General features: G+C 58.4%; 2 protein-coding genes across 6 annotated transcripts; both read right to left on the bottom strand.

The window, feature by feature from the left end:
- Positions 1–1,952: 1,952 nt before the first annotated feature.
- Positions 1,953–14,989, bottom strand: SLC29A1 (solute carrier family 29 member 1 (Augustine blood group)). Of its 5 annotated transcripts, none has more exons than XM_060308300.2 (13): positions 14,609–14,989; positions 8,390–8,471; positions 6,430–6,511; positions 6,113–6,315; positions 5,869–6,008; positions 5,451–5,585; positions 5,259–5,356; positions 5,034–5,112; positions 4,494–4,591; positions 3,900–4,008; positions 3,566–3,651; positions 2,941–3,140; positions 1,953–2,614 (listed from the first exon to the last, which is right to left on the bottom strand). In XM_060308300.2, the coding sequence occupies exons 2-13, from the start codon at positions 8,416–8,418 to the stop codon at positions 2,503–2,505; spliced, it is 1,371 nt and encodes a 456-aa protein (XP_060164283.1). In that variant the 5' UTR covers positions 8,419–8,471; positions 14,609–14,989; the 3' UTR covers positions 1,953–2,502. The 5 variants fall into 5 exon arrangements, with proteins under 5 accessions (XP_060164283.1, XP_030726443.1, XP_030726439.1 ...); XM_030870583.3 differs by lacking the exon at positions 14,609–14,989 and adding an exon at positions 12,368–12,570; XM_030870579.2 differs by lacking the exon at positions 14,609–14,989 and adding an exon at positions 11,859–11,935.
- A 1,187-nt stretch (positions 14,990–16,176) lies between these two features.
- MYMX (myomixer, myoblast fusion factor) lies at positions 16,177–16,721 on the bottom strand. The gene has a single exon (XM_030871109.2). It carries the CDS (start codon positions 16,719–16,721, stop codon positions 16,395–16,397), a length of 327 nt encoding a protein of 108 aa, XP_030726969.2. The 3' UTR covers positions 16,177–16,394.
- Positions 16,722–16,925: the final 204 nt, after the last annotated feature.

Here is a 16,925-nt window from a genome sequence, read left to right as displayed (position 1 = left end):
GCTGTGGCCTCTCCCGTTGCGGAGCACAGGCTCCGGACGCACAGGCTCAGCGGCCATGGCTCACGGCCCCAGCCGCTCCGCGGCATGTGGGATCTTCCCGGACCGGGGCACGAACCCGTGACCCCTGCATCGGCAGGTGGACTCCCAACCACTGCACCACCAGGGAAGCCCTGGCAGGAGCTACTTTTCCTAACCCCTCAGAGCTCCCCATTCTCAGGTGAGGACACTGAGGGCGTGAGTGACACGAGTGAGACTCATATTTTTTGGCATTTGCATTAGAAAAAAAAATTGGAAGAGTCTAGTCACTTTCTTCATCAATTCCAGTTCAGAAAGATGCGACTGTAATCTAAATTTGTCCCTCAAGCCATTGCTGGAGTTGTGAGAAACCTACTTAACACCCATCTCTATCTCATGGGAACAGGCATTGAAATGAGTGCTACCACACAGCTGGAATCTGGCCTGTGAAGACTGTGAGGCTGGACAAACAGATGCAAGGAAGCAAACATCTTCGAGTACGTCTGGGAGCTTAAAGAGTGAAAACAGAGAATGTAGACCCAAACCTGAAAAACATGACAGTCTGGTAACTGGAGTTAAGAGCATAGTCACAGTTACAAAAGTTCTGAGGTGCAGAGGGAGAAGCAATGGTAGAAACTGGCTGTCGCTGGTGGTGGTAATCAGGAAATGTTTGGCGCGCCCCAGGGAGAGACCCGCCTGTGACTAAATACGTTTTCAGCTTATTCTGCTGCCGTGTGTGGGATGGGCTGCAGGAGACCTGGCAGGAGTCCTGAAAGGCCAGGCAGGAGGCAAGAAGCGACCCAGGGAAGAAGCACAGGGTCCCTGAGGGGCTGTGGTGCTGAGGAAGGAACCCAGTAGGACTCTCGGAAGTTGAGATGGAGTGAGAGGGAGCAGGGCAAGGGTGCAGTTTTCTCTCCGCCTCGTGGGCAAAGGGCACCGCAGGGACGAGAGAACACTCAGGGCACCCTCTGCTTTTGAAACTGATAGGAAAGAACACCTTGTTTTCCACCAACCTCAGATTCTGTACCCTGGTTTGGCGTGTACCCTGGGGTATTTCTGTGGACTCCAGTTCCCCCTATGATGATATATTTAACTCCCCTGTTAGGACTTCAGAGCTCATCAAAAGCCCTTAAAAATGTGCTAACAGCCCTTAATGAAGCCTGACGCCTTCAATTAAACTGTCAGAAATAAAGCCCGGACAGCAGTGCCAAGGGTGTGGGGGGTGGGGGCGGTGGCAGCCCAGAGGCCAGAGCTCCGGTTTCATTTCCTATCTGCAAGAGTCCTTTTTGAGAAGGGGGACCCAGCAGTATGGCCCCCTCCACCGATGCCTCTCATGGTCCCGAGCCACCGCACACCTCCCTTGGCCAAAGTTTGGGAAGAGAAAGGGGGCCCAGCTTCCCTGAGGACACACAGGCCCCTTGTTCGCCAAGAAGTCTGCCTTGACTTCGGTGTCAGGGCCGAGTGCCAGGCAGGGCAGAACCTTTGGGCTGCAGCCTCTTCCTGCTGGGAAGGTGGGAGCGCAGCCAGGAGCTTGGGGGGACAGGGTGGTGGAGCTGGTCATTTGTAGAGAACTCAGTCCCCGGGCTGCGGGGTTAGGACAGAGTAGAGGGGGTGACACTGAAGACAAAAGGAAGATGGGGCACTGTCTCCACCCCCAGGCCTATGAAACAAGGGATGAACCGGCAAAGGAAAATGGCCTTCCTCTGTCTCGGCCAACAGTCTGGGTGTCCTGGCTCCAGGCCTGTCCCTCCTCTGCGGGCCCAGCAGGAGGTACTGTAGTCACTCTGAAACTAAGAGGACCAAGACCCACCCTCACCCCCCTGTCTTGGACCCCGGCCCAGTGCTGGCCAAGGCCCATCTGGGTCAGGCTCATCCCCCCAGACTCTCCAGGGCATGAAGCCATGGCTGGAGCACACAGGGAGCCATGGAGAGGGAAAAAAAAAAAAAAAAGTTTATTTAATCAGAGAGCCTTTGAAGGCACCTGGTTTGAGTGTAAAAAAAAAAGTCAGTAAAATGGCGACTGTACAGGGTTCATGATGGGCAAGAACATGGGGAGGTGGAGGGAAGAGGCACATGGGGAGAAGGGGGCAGAAGTATCAGATAAGACTTCAGAACAAGCAGTCCTGACCCCTAGCCACCCCTGGTACAGGCAAACAGGTAGACACATGACACACACTGAGACTAGGAGCCTCTGCCGCTCTGCCAGGCAGGGATTGATCAGAGCCAAGTGCGGGGGCGGGTGGGGGGAGCACATGAGCAGACACAGAGGCCGTGTCCCCTCCCTCAACTCTGACTCTCAGGCCCACAGTGTCCCCACCGTCCATCCTCAGAGGCTCTCTCCTCCAGGCCTGGATGCTGGGCCCAGCACAGGCCGTGAGACAGCAGAAGTCGGCTAGGAAAGAAAACCTCCAGAGGACCCCTGCCCATCCCTGAAGGAGAAGGAGGGCAGGAGCAGGCGGCCGGTGCCATCCTTCCGTCCATCCTCGGTCACACGATTGCCCGGAACAGGAAGGAGAAGACAGCCCCCAGCGCCAGGCCCAGAGACAAAAAGAAGGCCATGATGGCTCCGGCCGTCTCTGCCTCGGCTGGCTTCACTTTCCTAAAGGAGGGAGGGCGAGCCTACCTTAGGATGGCCCCTACCCCAGCTCCACCCAGAGCATCTAATTCTGCTTACCCACCTGTCGTACTTCCCCTCTTGGGGGGATGTGTACTGGGGCTGTCTCTACCTTTCCCTGGGAGCCCCTCCCTCACCCGACCCCTCTCCTACCCACCACTGCCTGGGACCCTAGGGCCAGCGGGCTCCTCTCTCAGCCTGGAAACCCTGAGCTCCAGGATCAGGAATCTTCTTTTGCCCTCTCTCCCTCTACTGAGTGTCCCCCATTGGAGCACCAGCCCCCTCCTGAGACCACCACACTCCCCACTCACTTGGGCCCAAAGCACATGCAGAGACTGGCGAGATAGCCGTTGGAGAAGGCGAAGGCAGCCATGAAGAAGATGAACCAGGCATCGTGCTCAAAGACCACGGCCAGGTTGTGGCGGGGATGGACGTTACACAGCAGCAGCAGAGGCACGAAGGCCAGCCGGGCCAGCACCAGGATCGGCAGCCAGCGGCTGTCCTTCCCAGGCTGCGGAGACCAGGCAGTGTCTCAGTCAGGCTGCGCCAGCCCCCAGGGCACACCCAGGCCCCCAACCAAGGCCCCCAGGGCTCCATTTGGGGTCCCTCAGGATCTGAACTGAAATCTCAAAGCCTAGTTACCCTTCAGGGGTACTGCCTGGGAGGGGGCATGACAGAGCCTTCTAGAGTGCTGGCCATGTTCTATATCTTGACCTGGGTGGTGCTTATCAGGGGGGTGTGTATGTTTGCTTGTGTGTGTATATACAGTCATTAAACTGTACACCTACAACTTGTACGCCTTACTGTACGTAGATTGTGTCTTGGTTTTTAAAAAAGCATGGTCGCCTTTCCACCATACTTTCTTGGTTCCCTCTCTGGGTCTCAAGCTGGACTCTCCCCTCTCACAGGGTCTTGGTGCCCCCTTCCTTCACTTACCCACATGGTGAAGGCTGTGAGGCTCCGGCCCAGCCAGTCAAAGATATTGAAAGTCAGGAAACAGGACACAGGAATGAAGTAGTCTCCTGGAAGAGAAAGAGTAGATTAGGGAACGGTTAGCAGGTCCAAGAGAGGCAGACTCTACAACCCTGACCCTCACTGGGACTCAGTTTTCCCAGCTATAAAATGGAGAAGATGCTTCCAGCCCAGGGAAGGGCAAATGGACCAGGAGAGCCTGGCTGGGGAGACAGCAGTCCAAGCTCCCCTTCCCTGGAGTCCTAGCCCTGCTGGAGTCCCTGTCCTTCCCCATCCTGGGAACCCATAGGGTCCTCACTCCAGGCGCTGGTGCCCGCAATGCTGGACTTGACCTCGGCAGCCACGGCAGGAAACATCCCAATAGTGATGGTGAAGACGAAGCAGACGGAGAGAGCCGGGACTAAGATCTGGAGGAAAGGGACTCATGTCTGTGTCTTCATGGCGGTTGTGCGTCATGAAAGAACCAAGATTCCCCAACACACACACAGACACACAGACACACAGACACACAGACACACACACACACACGAGAATCCAGGAAAGTGGCCAGTCTCCAGTCAGAAAGGGAAGGGATGGGGTCTTCCCAGGTGGTCCAGTGTGTAAGACTCCGCGCTCCCAATGCAGGGTGCCCGGGTTCCATCCCTGGTCGGGGAACTAGATCCCGCATGCATGATGCAACTAAGAAGCCTGCATGATGCAACAAAGATCCCATGTGCCGCAACTAAGACCTGGAGCAGCCAAAATAAATAAATAATTAATAAATTAAAAAAAAAAAAAAAAAGAAAGGGAGAGGATGGGCAGTGCCGGGAAGGGGGAGGGTGGGGTGGGGAAAGGAACAAAAGGAGAGAAAGAGGGTGAGGGGTAGAAGGCAGGATGCCCAAGCCCCACATACGTTTTTGAGGATGGCGCAGACAGAGTGGCTTCCGTCGGCGGGCTGAGAGTTGGGGGCTGAAACTCCGGCCTCCTCTTGGCCTGCTTTTGACTTCTCTCCTGGGGGGTGACAGGTGGTGGAAGGATCTTCAAGTTGTGGGAAGGACAGAGCAACAGATGACACAATCCCCGAAAGGGCTGGGGTCAGCTGAGGGTGGACATTCCCTTAACCAGTGCACAGCCACGCCCTGACACTTAGCCCAGACGGCCTTCGAACTCCCACTGTGCAAGTCCCCTGACCTCTCCCAGGAGCCTCAGGTCAGGTTACGCCCTGTCTGAGAATCTGAAATTGCTTCCCAATGTCCTCAGGCGTTCAAGGCCACCCAGGATCTCCCTCCAGCTTCTCTATCCCAGCCCCTATTTACTACTGTGACCCCTCACCCCATCCCTGATCCCTCTCGCCTCTGGCATCACTGCAGCACGCTCATTCTTGCCCTCAGCTCATGCTGCCTCCCTGCTGGGCAGACTGTCCTCCACCCCAGCTTCCTCAGTCTCTTCAGACCTTTGCTAATGAGGTCCAGCTTGGTCTCCTGCTCCCCGGGCCCTTCGAGCTTGAGTTGCTGGTAATAGCGGTAGAATTCCTATCAAGTGAGGGAGACCAGGAAGGTGGATTCAGAAGCGGATCTCCAGAATCCCCACCTCCCCCAGGTTTCACACCCATAACACCCTTGATCTGGAGTCCTGGACCCGCCCTAGACCCCAAACCCAGTGTTCTCCAAGAGCTCACCAGCCTCGGCAGGCCCAGATAACAGGCGATCGTCAAAATGATAACCCCACAGGCTGTGATAAAATAGCCAAAGGCACTTTCCGACAGCTCCGAGCCACCTGGGGTGGAGGGTGTCAGCGATCAGAGACAGGCCCCTTCCCTTCTCCCCACAACAACAACCAGGGCGACAGGCAGACAGATGGCAAGACTTACTGGCGATGGCGCAGATCATGGCCACAGAGGCAAAGAAGCCTGCCAGGCCCTGACCACTCATGATGGGGGCTGTGTAGCTGGCGGGCAGGAGGCCGGCCAGGCCAAACAGGCTGCCCTGCAGGATGGCACCGAACGCTGGGGAACAGGGTGGGCATCAGCAGGGGAGGGAGGAGCCGGGTGGGTGGCCGGGGCCCCTGCAATTCCTGCTTTACTCCCAGTAAGTCTTGACGCTGAGCGGCCCTTCTCTCCCCACTCCCAGGGCCTCCTCTCCCACACCTGGTCCATGCCCGCTCAGGCTTCTGAATCCTGACCACCCAGAGGGAGGAAGAGACTTCTCTCTGGCCAACTGTGGGTGTGAAAGAAAGGGGCAGGTATGTGGGAAGATATCTGCCCCAGGTCCCCACCCAGCCCGGCTTACAATTAATGAGCATGATCTTCATCATGGTGACGACAAAGAAGGGCAGAGCATCCATGGGCACCTTCACCAGGATGGCAGTGATCAGGAACACCAACAGGATGGCCACCAGGCTGCCCAGGATCCGCACAGCCTGGGGGATCCTGCCAGAGAGGCCACGACGGCAGAGACGGGTGGTAAAGCCAGGGGCTCAGCCCAGGGAGGGCACGAGGCAGCGAGCGGTCAGGGTGGGGGCCCGGGCACTCACCTCTGATGCAGGAAGGAGTTGAGGCAGGTGAACAGCAGTAGGGGCAGCATGGCACATAAGGTCATGACGTTGTTGAAGATGGCGCTGAGATAGTTGCGCTCTGGCAAGGGTGCTGAGGGGCCGGCCGAAGCCTGGACGTCCTTGCTCGGTTCAGCAGGGACCAAGGACGCGTTCTGGGACATGTCCAGGCGGTTTGTGAAATACTGTGAGGGTTGCACAGAGGAGTGTTAGAACCTCTCTCCCCGTGCCCACAGCACAGATCCAGGCCCTACGTGCCCAGTGGACATGCCCCTGGGAGCCCATCTCCCACATCTCACCGCAGTGGCTGTCATGAAAAAATTCCAGGGCAGCAGCGTCCCCAGACCCAGCATGAAGAAGATAAGCCAGACGGCTTTGTACCTGGGGATGGGAGAGGAAAGTGAGGCCAGGTGACTCACCATCCCACCCTCCTTCCCAAATCAAACCTGGGGCAGCCCCCTCCCCTTCCATCTCTCCAGCTGTCCCAGGGCACAGGGCATGCGTCCTCCTATTTGTGTATGTATGTGGAGCGAGAGGTGGCCTGGGATGGGGTAGAGGGCACAGATGAGTCCCGAGAGGGAAGGGGACCAGGGACATAGGACCGAAGGGCATGGCCCAAAGGACCATTCTCAGCCCCAAAGACTCAGGGGACGCTGCAGGCTTGGGAACCAGTGTGACCCACACATCCGGAGGTGGTTTTGGAAATCCTGCTAAAGGCTAGGGGTGGGAGGGTGAGTGAGAAAGCAAACACAATTCTTCCACCCCCGCCAGGCAGGCTGGAAGTGATTACACTGTCAGGGCAGGGCTGCGTGGCTCTCCAAAGAGGATTCTGAGGTCAGGAAACTCCCAGACCATTCTGGATCTAGGAGGGCAGGCAGGCAGGGAGCCTTGGGACATCTGGGAAGTGAGGGAGCTGTTTTTTCCTGGCCTAGACAGGACCAGCTTTGTAGTTTGCACCACGTAGGAGAGGCCAGGAGGGACCAGGCCACTGGACATCATCTGGGCCCCCAAGGGTAAATAAGCACCACCCAGCCTAGGCCAGGTCACTGCCCCAAGCCCCACCCCTCAGGGCCTGTTTGCGACGGGACAGCTTTCCCCAGACAGCCCTGGGCGCTCCCACTGTGGTCTCCACCTGTGTCTGCCATACTTTCCCCAGAGCCCACACCCGCTTTCTTCACAGAGCTGGCAGGGACAAGCCCAAGGCAACGAGCAGACGGGTCTAGCCAGAGCGCAGGGCCTGGCCGCACCAGCTGGAGGCCTGGGTAGGCACCCCAAGTGGGCAGGTCTGAGCCCTGACAAGTTCAGCCCCCCCAACTCCCTCATATATTCCCCACCTTGAGGAAGAGAGGTGAGGCCTTGATCGAGAGGCCCAAAGGAAGGGAGCATTCCCAGCCAAGGTCCCAGAGGACAGAGGGCCAGAGTGGGGCTGGGTGAGTGCCACAAGGCCAGTGGAGAAGGGGAAGGGGTTCAGAGAGCTGCCACCAGATGGGGGTGCTGGGATAGGGCGGCAGGCAGCCTGGGAACAAAAGACACTGCGGAGGGAATCAACCAAACAGCTTGGGGCCTGTACTTACTATGTGTCCTTAAATTCCCTCCCACCCAAGTAAACTTCACGTCTCTTTTACAGGTGGGAGATGGTTTCAGAGACATAAAGCTAAGTGCCCAAGGTCCCACAGCTAGAAGTGGCCTAGTTCCATGGCCTTTGGCACAGGGGGACAGGATGGGCAGGGGAGCGGTGATGGGATTGGGGGGCCCGGGTGGAAGGCTGTTTTGGACCCCAGGCACGGCTTCATCAACTTTTTGGGGGCCTAGACTCCTGGGAGAACTTGCATCCAGCTACAACCTCTTCCCCCAAAACACACATGCGTGATCATGGATGCAGGTCTAACCGGAGGGAACTCCTCGGCTCCGGAGGTGGGGAAGTGAAAGGGAGGTCAGAGTGAGGATCAGGGTGAGGCAGAGGCCAGCTCAGAAACGAGGGGTGCTGCCAGATGTCTCCCCACGGTGCTGGCAGGAGCTGGAAGCTGCTGAGCACTGGAAACTCTGACAGGCCAGGGAGGGGCTGCTGCCCCCATCAGCACCCATCAGCACCCAGCCACAGCACGAAGGGCCCCCACCCCTGATGCAGACCCGACTCAGCTACCTCATAGCCGGAAGGCCCGCCAGTGGTGGCAACCCCAAATTCCAAGGCATATGGCATCCAGCCTCCTGGAGACCCCTTTCCACTCCCCTGGATTCACAGCCCAGGTCCCCCAGTACCTGTCCTGAGGCTGGTGACTGGTTGTCATGGTGACGGTGTTCTTGGTTATGCCTGGCTGGTAGCCTCCTCCCTCGGTGCTTGCTGGGGGCAGAAGCAGTGTGAGGTCCTGTCTCGGCCCTGCTTCCCCACAGGCCTCTTCAGACTCTTGGTTGGGGGGTGAGGAGGGCAGGGCAGACAGAACGGGCAGGCTGAAGAGTCCGGAAAGCCCCACTCCCGGCCCTGCCTCTCAGGACTGCTCCCTCTGACCCCTTGGGCCTGGCCCGCTGGGCCCCCCTGCCTGCTCAGGCTCTACCTGGCTCCCGGCCTGGCCTGGCCACTGCCACCGCTATTTTTATCCAGCAGTTGAAGCAGTTTGTAAGCAGGGAAACAGGAGGGTGGAGCGCAGGAGGGAAGGAGGAGGAGGTATGGTTGAGAGGGAGAGAAGAACAGCTAAACGCAGGGGAGACAGCGGGAGGGGTCAGGGACAGTGATGACAATGAAGTGGGGACAGAAGGAGGGAAACAGAAAGGAGATAAGAGCGAGAGGATAGGGGGAGGGAAGAGGGAGGACACAAAACAAACAGATCCGCAGAAGCAGCAGCCTCAGGGGTGACGACCGAGGCCAAACCAGCGAGGCCTCCCTCCCCAGCTCTCTCTGCAAGTCTGACCTCTCTGCACTCCCAGGGAGCCCCTGGGCTCATTGTTAGGGTGGGATTTGGAGAGCCTGTCCCCTCCTGGGGGCACCCCAGACTCCAGCCTCTCTGCTGGTGGCACCCTAACCATCCTTTCCAGCCACTGCCCAGAGGCTCCCTGGTTCCTGGCCAGTCTTCCAGGAACATACTTCAGGATGTGTGTGGGGACCCAGCCTCTCCCCTGACCCCCAGTCCTGGCCACAGGGTCATCCCATCCCCCCCGGATTCCTCTCTGACTCACTCCCATGTCCTCTTCCCCTTTCTGAGAACAAAGTTGGAGGGAAGACTGGAGGGATGGGAGCAGAGGCTGCCTAGTCCCCAGGCATCCAGCCTCCTCCCTCAGTATCCCTTCCCTGCTCAGGCAGGGAGAGGCTCCCTGGCACCAGCAGAGGAAACAGCTTTCCCTTGGATGGCATAGAAAGCCAGGCAGGCGTGTGCTGGTGTGTCCCCAACGTGTGGGCCTAGCTCTGGAGCCAGCTCTACCGTTCTGGGCGAGGACTGGCTTCCTTGCCCACCAGGACCAGCACTCAGACTTGCCCAGACTTGCCAGCAGAAGGGTGGGGGCAGAGGGGGCCCGGGTGGTCTGTGGGAGGTGGTCCTAGCTCAGGCTCAGGCAGCAGGCCTTGTCCATGGGCTCCTCCAGAGTAAGGGTCTAGAATGAACGTGGCGGCACAGGGCATATCAGGAGAGAGCCCCCCAGGCCTCACTGTGGGAGGGAGCAGCCCCATTCTGAGAAGCCTCCCCACAAACACAACCAGGGAGATAAAACCCAGCCCTGTAGCTTGGGAGATAAGACAGCCAGCAGTCTCGGCAGGGAGCTGAGGGGGTGGGTCAACTCACAGGTGCAGCCAATGCTCCAGGACCCAGCCTGAGACCACAGCCCTGGGGACCCCAAGAAAGGACCGCGATGGGCCTTTCTACCCCCCCCCAATAATTCCTCTCAACCCCTCCCTGGGTAAACTCCAGCCTCTCCAAGGCCTTCCTCAGCCCCACAGCCCACATCTGGGCCATAGGACAAGGAGGGGAGGGGCAGACCCACATAGCTCCAGATGGAGGCGCTCTTCCTTTTCACAAATATTTACCGAAGACCTCTGCATGCCAGCCAGGCACTGTTCTAGGCACTTGGGACAGTGGTGAATGACAGTTTATACATTTTCCAGAAGGATGGGGACGAGAGGGCTCTACACTGGGGTGTGGGCAGAGGAAGTGAGGGGAATCCCCAGCTTCTCACCTCACCCTAACCTGTGCTCCATCCTCACCCTCCACAGGCAAGATTCCTGGCAGTAAAGAGCACGTGCAGCTTCAACGCGCAGGCGGGAGATGGGGGGGGTGCGGAGAATAGAGTGTCTCCCCTTCCTCAGTAAAATCTCTCTAGGCTCAGAGGAGTATTTCTTTCTGCTACACTCCTGCTCTCTGTTCTCAACTGTCCTCACCCCAGTCCTGGGCACAATTCAACTCCAGGGGCAGCCCGCTGCCCCTGCCCACATCCTGACGTTCAGCCCACCAGCCCAGGTATTTTGTTTTTGTCTGCCTTTGCCCGGCAGCAATTGGGGATTTGAGACCAGCTCAGAGCATCTGGTGCTCCTCAGCCATGCCTTGGCCTGCCGAGATGAGGCCTTGACAGCAGCCACCAAACTGAGCACCTCCCCAACCCCAGGCCCCAAACACCTCTCATGACCCCAGCTTCCAGAGACACCCGTGTGGTGGCATCAAATTCACCACCTCCTTGGATCCCACATGGGGCCACCACCTGCAGATACCTTCTCCTGCCCTCGGCTGCCCTTGCAACCACCACAAGCTAGTACAAGACTGTCTCCACGAGAACAGACGAGGACAGCTGAAGTTCACAGAGGTTGAGTCATTTGCCAAAGATAACAGAGCTAGTGAATGGGTGAGCTGGAATTCAAACTCAATGTGCAGCTTACTCTAGGCTCCTTCCTGGGTGGGGAGGAAGGTATAAAGGCTGTTTCCCAGCCAGCCTCTTATACTGGGAGACAGGGTAACTCTACTCCAAGTAAGGGATTAAAAATAAGGTAGGGGTCGAGGTCACCTCCAGCCTGAACTAAGTGTCAGCTGTAAGGCACTCCCCCACCCCATTACACACACATCCTGGCAAGGAGAGCGTACACTGGCAGGAGGACAAGGCAGGAAGGTCTGAAGGTGATTGAGAGGAATGGGCAAAGGGACGGCCCCAAGAGGGGTGAGGGGCAGGGGTGGGACCAGCCCTCCTCCACCACAGCTCTCCCCTGGGAAGAAAATCTGGGGTATGTCTTTGTTCTTTCTCTGAGTGAAGCAAGGGTCCTCTCTCCGGGAATAAATGAGGACGCGCCCAGGAAGGGAGGCCAGATACACGAGTTCGGCCAATAGAAGGCGGTGGTTAAAGAGACAGCTCCTCCACTCCCATTCCCTGCACCCAACGCAGTTAACGGCGCGGCCCCTCCCCAGTACCAACGACAAGAATTGATCGAGATTAACCTTCAACTCGCCCGCCCCTTGCAGAGGTCAGCTCCGCGACAACCGGTTTCAGGCCCGGGAGCCAAGTCGTCCACGCCCGCTCGGGTCCGGGTCCCCACAAGGTGCCCCTGCGCCCGTGCCTCGGCGCGCCACGTGCTGCACGGCTCCGCATGCTCAGCGCGGGGGCGGGGTGAGGCTCAGGTGGGGCCCACCCCGCGTCCCCTCCCCCGGCCGCTCAGCTGCCAGGCTCGGCCTCCCTGCTCTCGTGGCAGGCGGCAAGCGGCGCCTTCCACCCCGGCGACCCCCGGCCCCCGGTTCCCCGGCCCCCAGTCCCCGGGTAGCACCTGCTGGGAAGGAGTCCTCCCGCGTGGAGGTTTGCGCGCTTTCCCTGCCACTTCCCGCGCCCGCCTGAGCACATTCAAACCCGCCCTCCGTTCGCCCCGCCCCGGCCCGCGCCCGCTCTCCGGCGTCCGCCGAGGCCCCGCCCCCGCCCCCGCCCCCGCCCCCGCCCCCCGCACGCCGGCTGCCGGCTCAGAGGGACCCCCGACTCGAGACCCTCCGCCGCCTGGCCTACACCTTGCACTATTTCTGTAGATAGGACCTCTGGGGGCGCTGCCACGCCAAACCCTGCCCCATCACGGAGCACGTGGGGCTGGAGGGTATAGCAGCACACTGGGTACCCCCGGTCTCCGCGCTGGGGTTACACAAACTCCTACACAGCTGTCTCGAGACACTCCCAGCGACAAACCCGCTCAGACAGATCCGGACGGCCCCCGCATCGCCCCTACACCATCTCAGACGTTCTGTTATGGCTCCCCAAGCCCCCTCCCACACCATCTCTTTCACACTGCACCTTTTTCCTTTCCAGCGTCCCCTTCCCTTTTCAGTGCCACTTTCTTCGAGTCAGACTTTCCTTTCCTCTCCCCAGACCCCACGCCGGGGATCCCTCCGACGGAATCAGCATGATGTGTGACCTGGGTTTTCCCACACAGATCCGCTCACCGACAACGTTGACTTAGCGACGTGTGTGGCGTGGTGGGGGGAGCCACAGCCCTGTAGCCCTCTCATGATTCACCCTTTCTAAATCCAGAACATTGGAAAAGCTGAGGCACAGCTGGCAACGGGAAGAGAAAAAGCCCGTAACAGCTTTATAGCCTGAGTGAATCCTATGGTCCTGATACTCAGAGGTGGAAGCCTTGCGGAGCCCCATGTCCTCCCTGGCTGAGGAGGAAGGGGGTGGGCATGCTGAGGAATGATCAGTCCTTCTTGTACCTCCAAGGGAGGGGGAAGGATTCCCTCCTTTTTCGTTGGTCAGTAAATCTAGGGGATGGGGGGATCACTGCCCCTACAGCAGCCCTCACTATAGGAGAACAATCCAAAGGCTAGAGAGATGCTGAGGACAGAAAATCCAATTCACCCCCCACACCCTTGCCCCAGTTACCCAAGAGGCCTGTACCCTGGAGAAGCCATAGGCACTAATTAACAATTAGCAGTACTAACATCGTAGGGATAAGGCAGAGTCACGCCTTCTCTGCAGAGAACAGACTGGGCTCTGACGGGAAGGGTAGTTTTTCTACTTAGGATTGATCCGTGGATGCACCCCAAGATACTCAGAAGGGCTGTTCCCAGCCTACTGGCTCAGGGACCCACAGAGACATGACATACCAACATCTCCTGGTCTTAACCAAACAGAGGGCAGGAAGAGGGGTATGAGTGGTATTTTTCTAGGCACTGCCCCATGCCTTGAGGGCAGCTTCATGTCTGGGTCTCCCTCCCCCCATTCCTACCCTGTGTTTGTCCAGCCTCTCTCTTCCTCTCCTGGCCCTCTTCTCCCCTTTTGCTCAGCCCCTGTCTCTCCCCATCCTCACTTCCCGTCTCTAAGTCTGTGGAGGTGGCAGGCCTTCGTGGTCAAATGGATCCCCCAGGCTGGTGGCCATTGGCTGCAGCTGTGTGCAAAGGGGGCTGGAAGTGGAAAGAAACTGGAGGGAAGTGGTGAGGGTCACAGGCCAGACAGCGGAAGGCTGGTTTCCCTCCCCACCCCCGCTGAAGCTCAGCCTGCTCACTAGATGGCAACAGCCAGGGCTGTTATTGCTGGACAGAAGCCTGTCTGGCACTCTCCCTGCCTGGGCCCCCAGCCAGCACCCACACCCCTCCAGAGCCACCTCCCTACGCAGAGATGGTTGCTGGGTGCCAGGGCCCTCTGCTGGACAGCCTCGGAGCCCGACTCACAGTGGCCTGTGCCCTCCAGGCCCAGCCAGTCCTTGTCACCCTCTGCCCAATCTTTTGGCTCCCTCAGGTCCCGGGTACAGGGGTAGGGTGTGAAGGGCTGATCCAGCTGCACCCCACCCCCACCGGATCCCCCACCTATTTGAGCCTGTGGCTTGCCCTGATTCCCTCCTCCCCCTTCCAGGCCCCAAGCCTTCCTCATCACCTCACACAACCAGTCCTATCCTTCCCCAGCCCTGCCTCCATCTGTGTTTGCTGGAAGTGGATTTGCTTGGCTCCGCAGTTTGTCACCAACTCGTCTCGTGACTGTTATGTTCTTAGTCCTGTTTGCGACTCTATCTCTGTGGCCCTCTGGCAGGCTGGGACTAGGGAGAGGCCAGAGAGGCAACTTGCCTGAGTTGCAATATTTAAGGGGGCGCCCAAGTATTCCAGAATCCAGATAAATAATGTTTAAAGGCAATATTTTTTTAAATCAAAGTTAATACAAAAAAAAAGAGAAAAAAATCCATGATGAACAAAACATCAACTAAACTAAAGCCAGAATCCGGCCCTCTCAGGGTCGGACACCCTCAAGTCCCTCACCTTTCTTGTGGGTGTGTACGGGGATCAGGGTTCAGGAAGACTGGGCTTGGTTTTCCAGCTTCATTTCTCAGACCTCTGCCCCTATCCTCTGCTCTGGGAAAGTCTCCGACCTTGGAGACAACTGAATGTGGTTAGGGTAGGGTAGTCATCTCACCACGGCCTCCAAAGTCTGGGAAAATGATCTCCTCCGCCACAAACCGCAGTTGCAGACTCCGTTGATTTCCCCCCCCCCCCACGCGCAGACCCCCGCCCCCTCGCCGCGGCCCCGCCTCTGCTCCCAGCGCACCTGCAGGGACTGCGGAGGGCTCATCCGGAGTCCGGGAGCGCGGACGGAAATTCACAGGCCTCCATTTGGCCTCCTCACTTCGGGACTGGGGCCGTCGTCGTGGCCGGGAACCGCAGTCCGCGCCGCGTCTGACCGGTCTATACCGCCGGGCGGCAAAGGGGCTGCAACGGGCGATCCCGGCGCCAGCCCCGCGCCTCGCGGCTGGCTCGGTCCCGCCGGCGCCGCTCGGGAGTGAGGAGCGCGCCGGAAGGCCGGCGGGAGGGGAGGCCCGGAGCGGGCGAAATAAATAAAGGCGCCCGTGACCCTGGAGGGGACCAGGGGTTCGAATCCTCTTCACCCCGCCCCTCCCCCGGGCCACCTTCCCGAAGGGGTCGAGCACGTGCACTGGCTTTTCAGGACTCCGGGAGGAAGCAGATGGTGCCGGGGTGTGGGGAGGCGGGGGTCTGGCGGAAAAGCCCGCTGGGCCGGCTTGGGGGCCCACAGCTCTGGTCTCGGTTCTTGCCCCAGGCCAACCTTCTGAGGGGTATGCTAACGGGGTGAGGGTCCTGAAAGGAGCCTGTACTCCTCACTTTCCCACTTTGAACCGAGAGCCCAGGACTCGCTGGAGGAGGGTGGGAGGGAGGAGTATTGCATGGGAACCGTAAGCAAATTATCCGGAGGCTGGCATGCAAATACCTCTGACAGCTCTTATTTGATCCCCGAGGGGCCTCCCACTGGGGAGGGGAAATAGGTGAATTCCTCAGATCACACCCCACCCACCCGCTACCCCTTAGATCCCATCCTGAGCAGAGGACCTCTCAGGGGTATGCATTTCTACACTGCTCCTCTGGGCGGCTGCCCACAGGGTCCCTCAGCAAACAAATCTCCCTCTTCCCACACCACTAGCTGCGAAGAGTGTCCACGCTTGCTGGAGGACGTTTACCTCCTTACCCTGAGCTGGCCAGGCAGACCCAAGACTGCTGGTTTACAGTGTAATATACTCAAATTAGGCAAGTGGACGTACAAACCGAGAGGGACAATGGAATAGGTAGCAAAAGGAAGCCTTGAATTGTTTCCCCATCCCACCCTCTGGACAGGTTCGACTGTCATGCAGTGCAGGAGTGTGACAAAGACTGTCAAAGACATCCCAGGCATTCAAAGCAACAAATATTTATTGAGCACCTGCTGTATGTATGCTGGGCTTTGGAGGCAGGATTGACTCCCTAGGGAACCAAGGTCTTACTACTTGGTAAATCACGAGTCAAAGACAGACAGTCTGGATTAGCTAGGTTAAGCATTGTCCCTCATTGGACCTCATGTCCCCATTTGCCTGCGGGTGGGGGTGGCAGAGGGAGGAGAGTCAGTTCCTCTCCCCTCACAGGCCAGAGGTAATTAGAAACGTTCTTGGAAAAAAAATTAAAAAGATGGGACTTCCCTGGCGGTCCAGTGGTTTAAGAGTCTGCACTTCCAATGCAGGGGGTGCAGATTCGATCCCTGGTCCGAAACTAAGATCCCACATGCTGTGCGGCCAAAAAAAAAAGAAAAGAAAAGTTCTTGGGAAGAATGCAGGGGCAGGGAGGGAGGGATAATGATGGGTTTTCTGCTAAATGCAGAGCATCCTTCCAATCATCTCTGCTGGGAGTCGGGGGCGTGGGGAGGCATGTCCTGGCCGGACCCCTCTCATGCTCTGTCCCCCACCATGTCTTCTGCCCACTGGGCAGGCTGCAGTCAGTGATGGGGCCAGGACTGTCTTACTCCAAAAGAAAGCGTTTCAAAGTGGATACAGCTGCTACCAGGATTCATGGCCTCATTTTTGGGAGGCTAGCCTGTCCCTCCTCTCCAGGCGGGCCACTCTGGAGGCCTCCCCAGCATCCGGCGGGTGTCTCTGGCTGAGGACAAACAACAGACAGCCCAGCAAAGCCTCTCGCATATCCTGAGAGCCCAGGCGGTGGACCAGCCGGCGCAGCAGGGGCAGGAAGTGCCGGCGGGCAAGGCGGGCAGCAGGCAGCAGCAGGCGGGCCAGCAGCGTCCGCAGCAGCAGCGGGAGCAGCAGAGTGGGCATGGCCAGTGACTTCCAAGGCGATCTAGACTCTAGGCTTGCCTTTCCTGCTCCCTCCTCACCTGGCAAAGACATGAGGTGGGCAGGATTTAACCCCCGCTTCAGTTTATACCCTCCTGCCCCCAGATACCAATTCACGGGTCATTTTTGCTTTCCAGATGCCCTTGCTTTGGGAAGGGTGGCTGGGTCAGGAGGACACTCACCATAGCCCAGATGGAGACAAACAGCGAAGGCAAGAGTAAATTCGGGGCTGGGACCTACAGCTCTCCATTCCCAGCC

The sequence above is a fragment of the Globicephala melas genome, chromosome 11 (genome assembly GCF_963455315.2).
Source record: "Globicephala melas chromosome 11, mGloMel1.2, whole genome shotgun sequence".
NCBI lineage: Eukaryota > Metazoa > Chordata > Mammalia > Artiodactyla > Delphinidae > Globicephala > Globicephala melas.
Note: the sequence above shows the minus strand (reverse complement) of the source record. Positions and strands in the feature narration are given on the sequence as shown.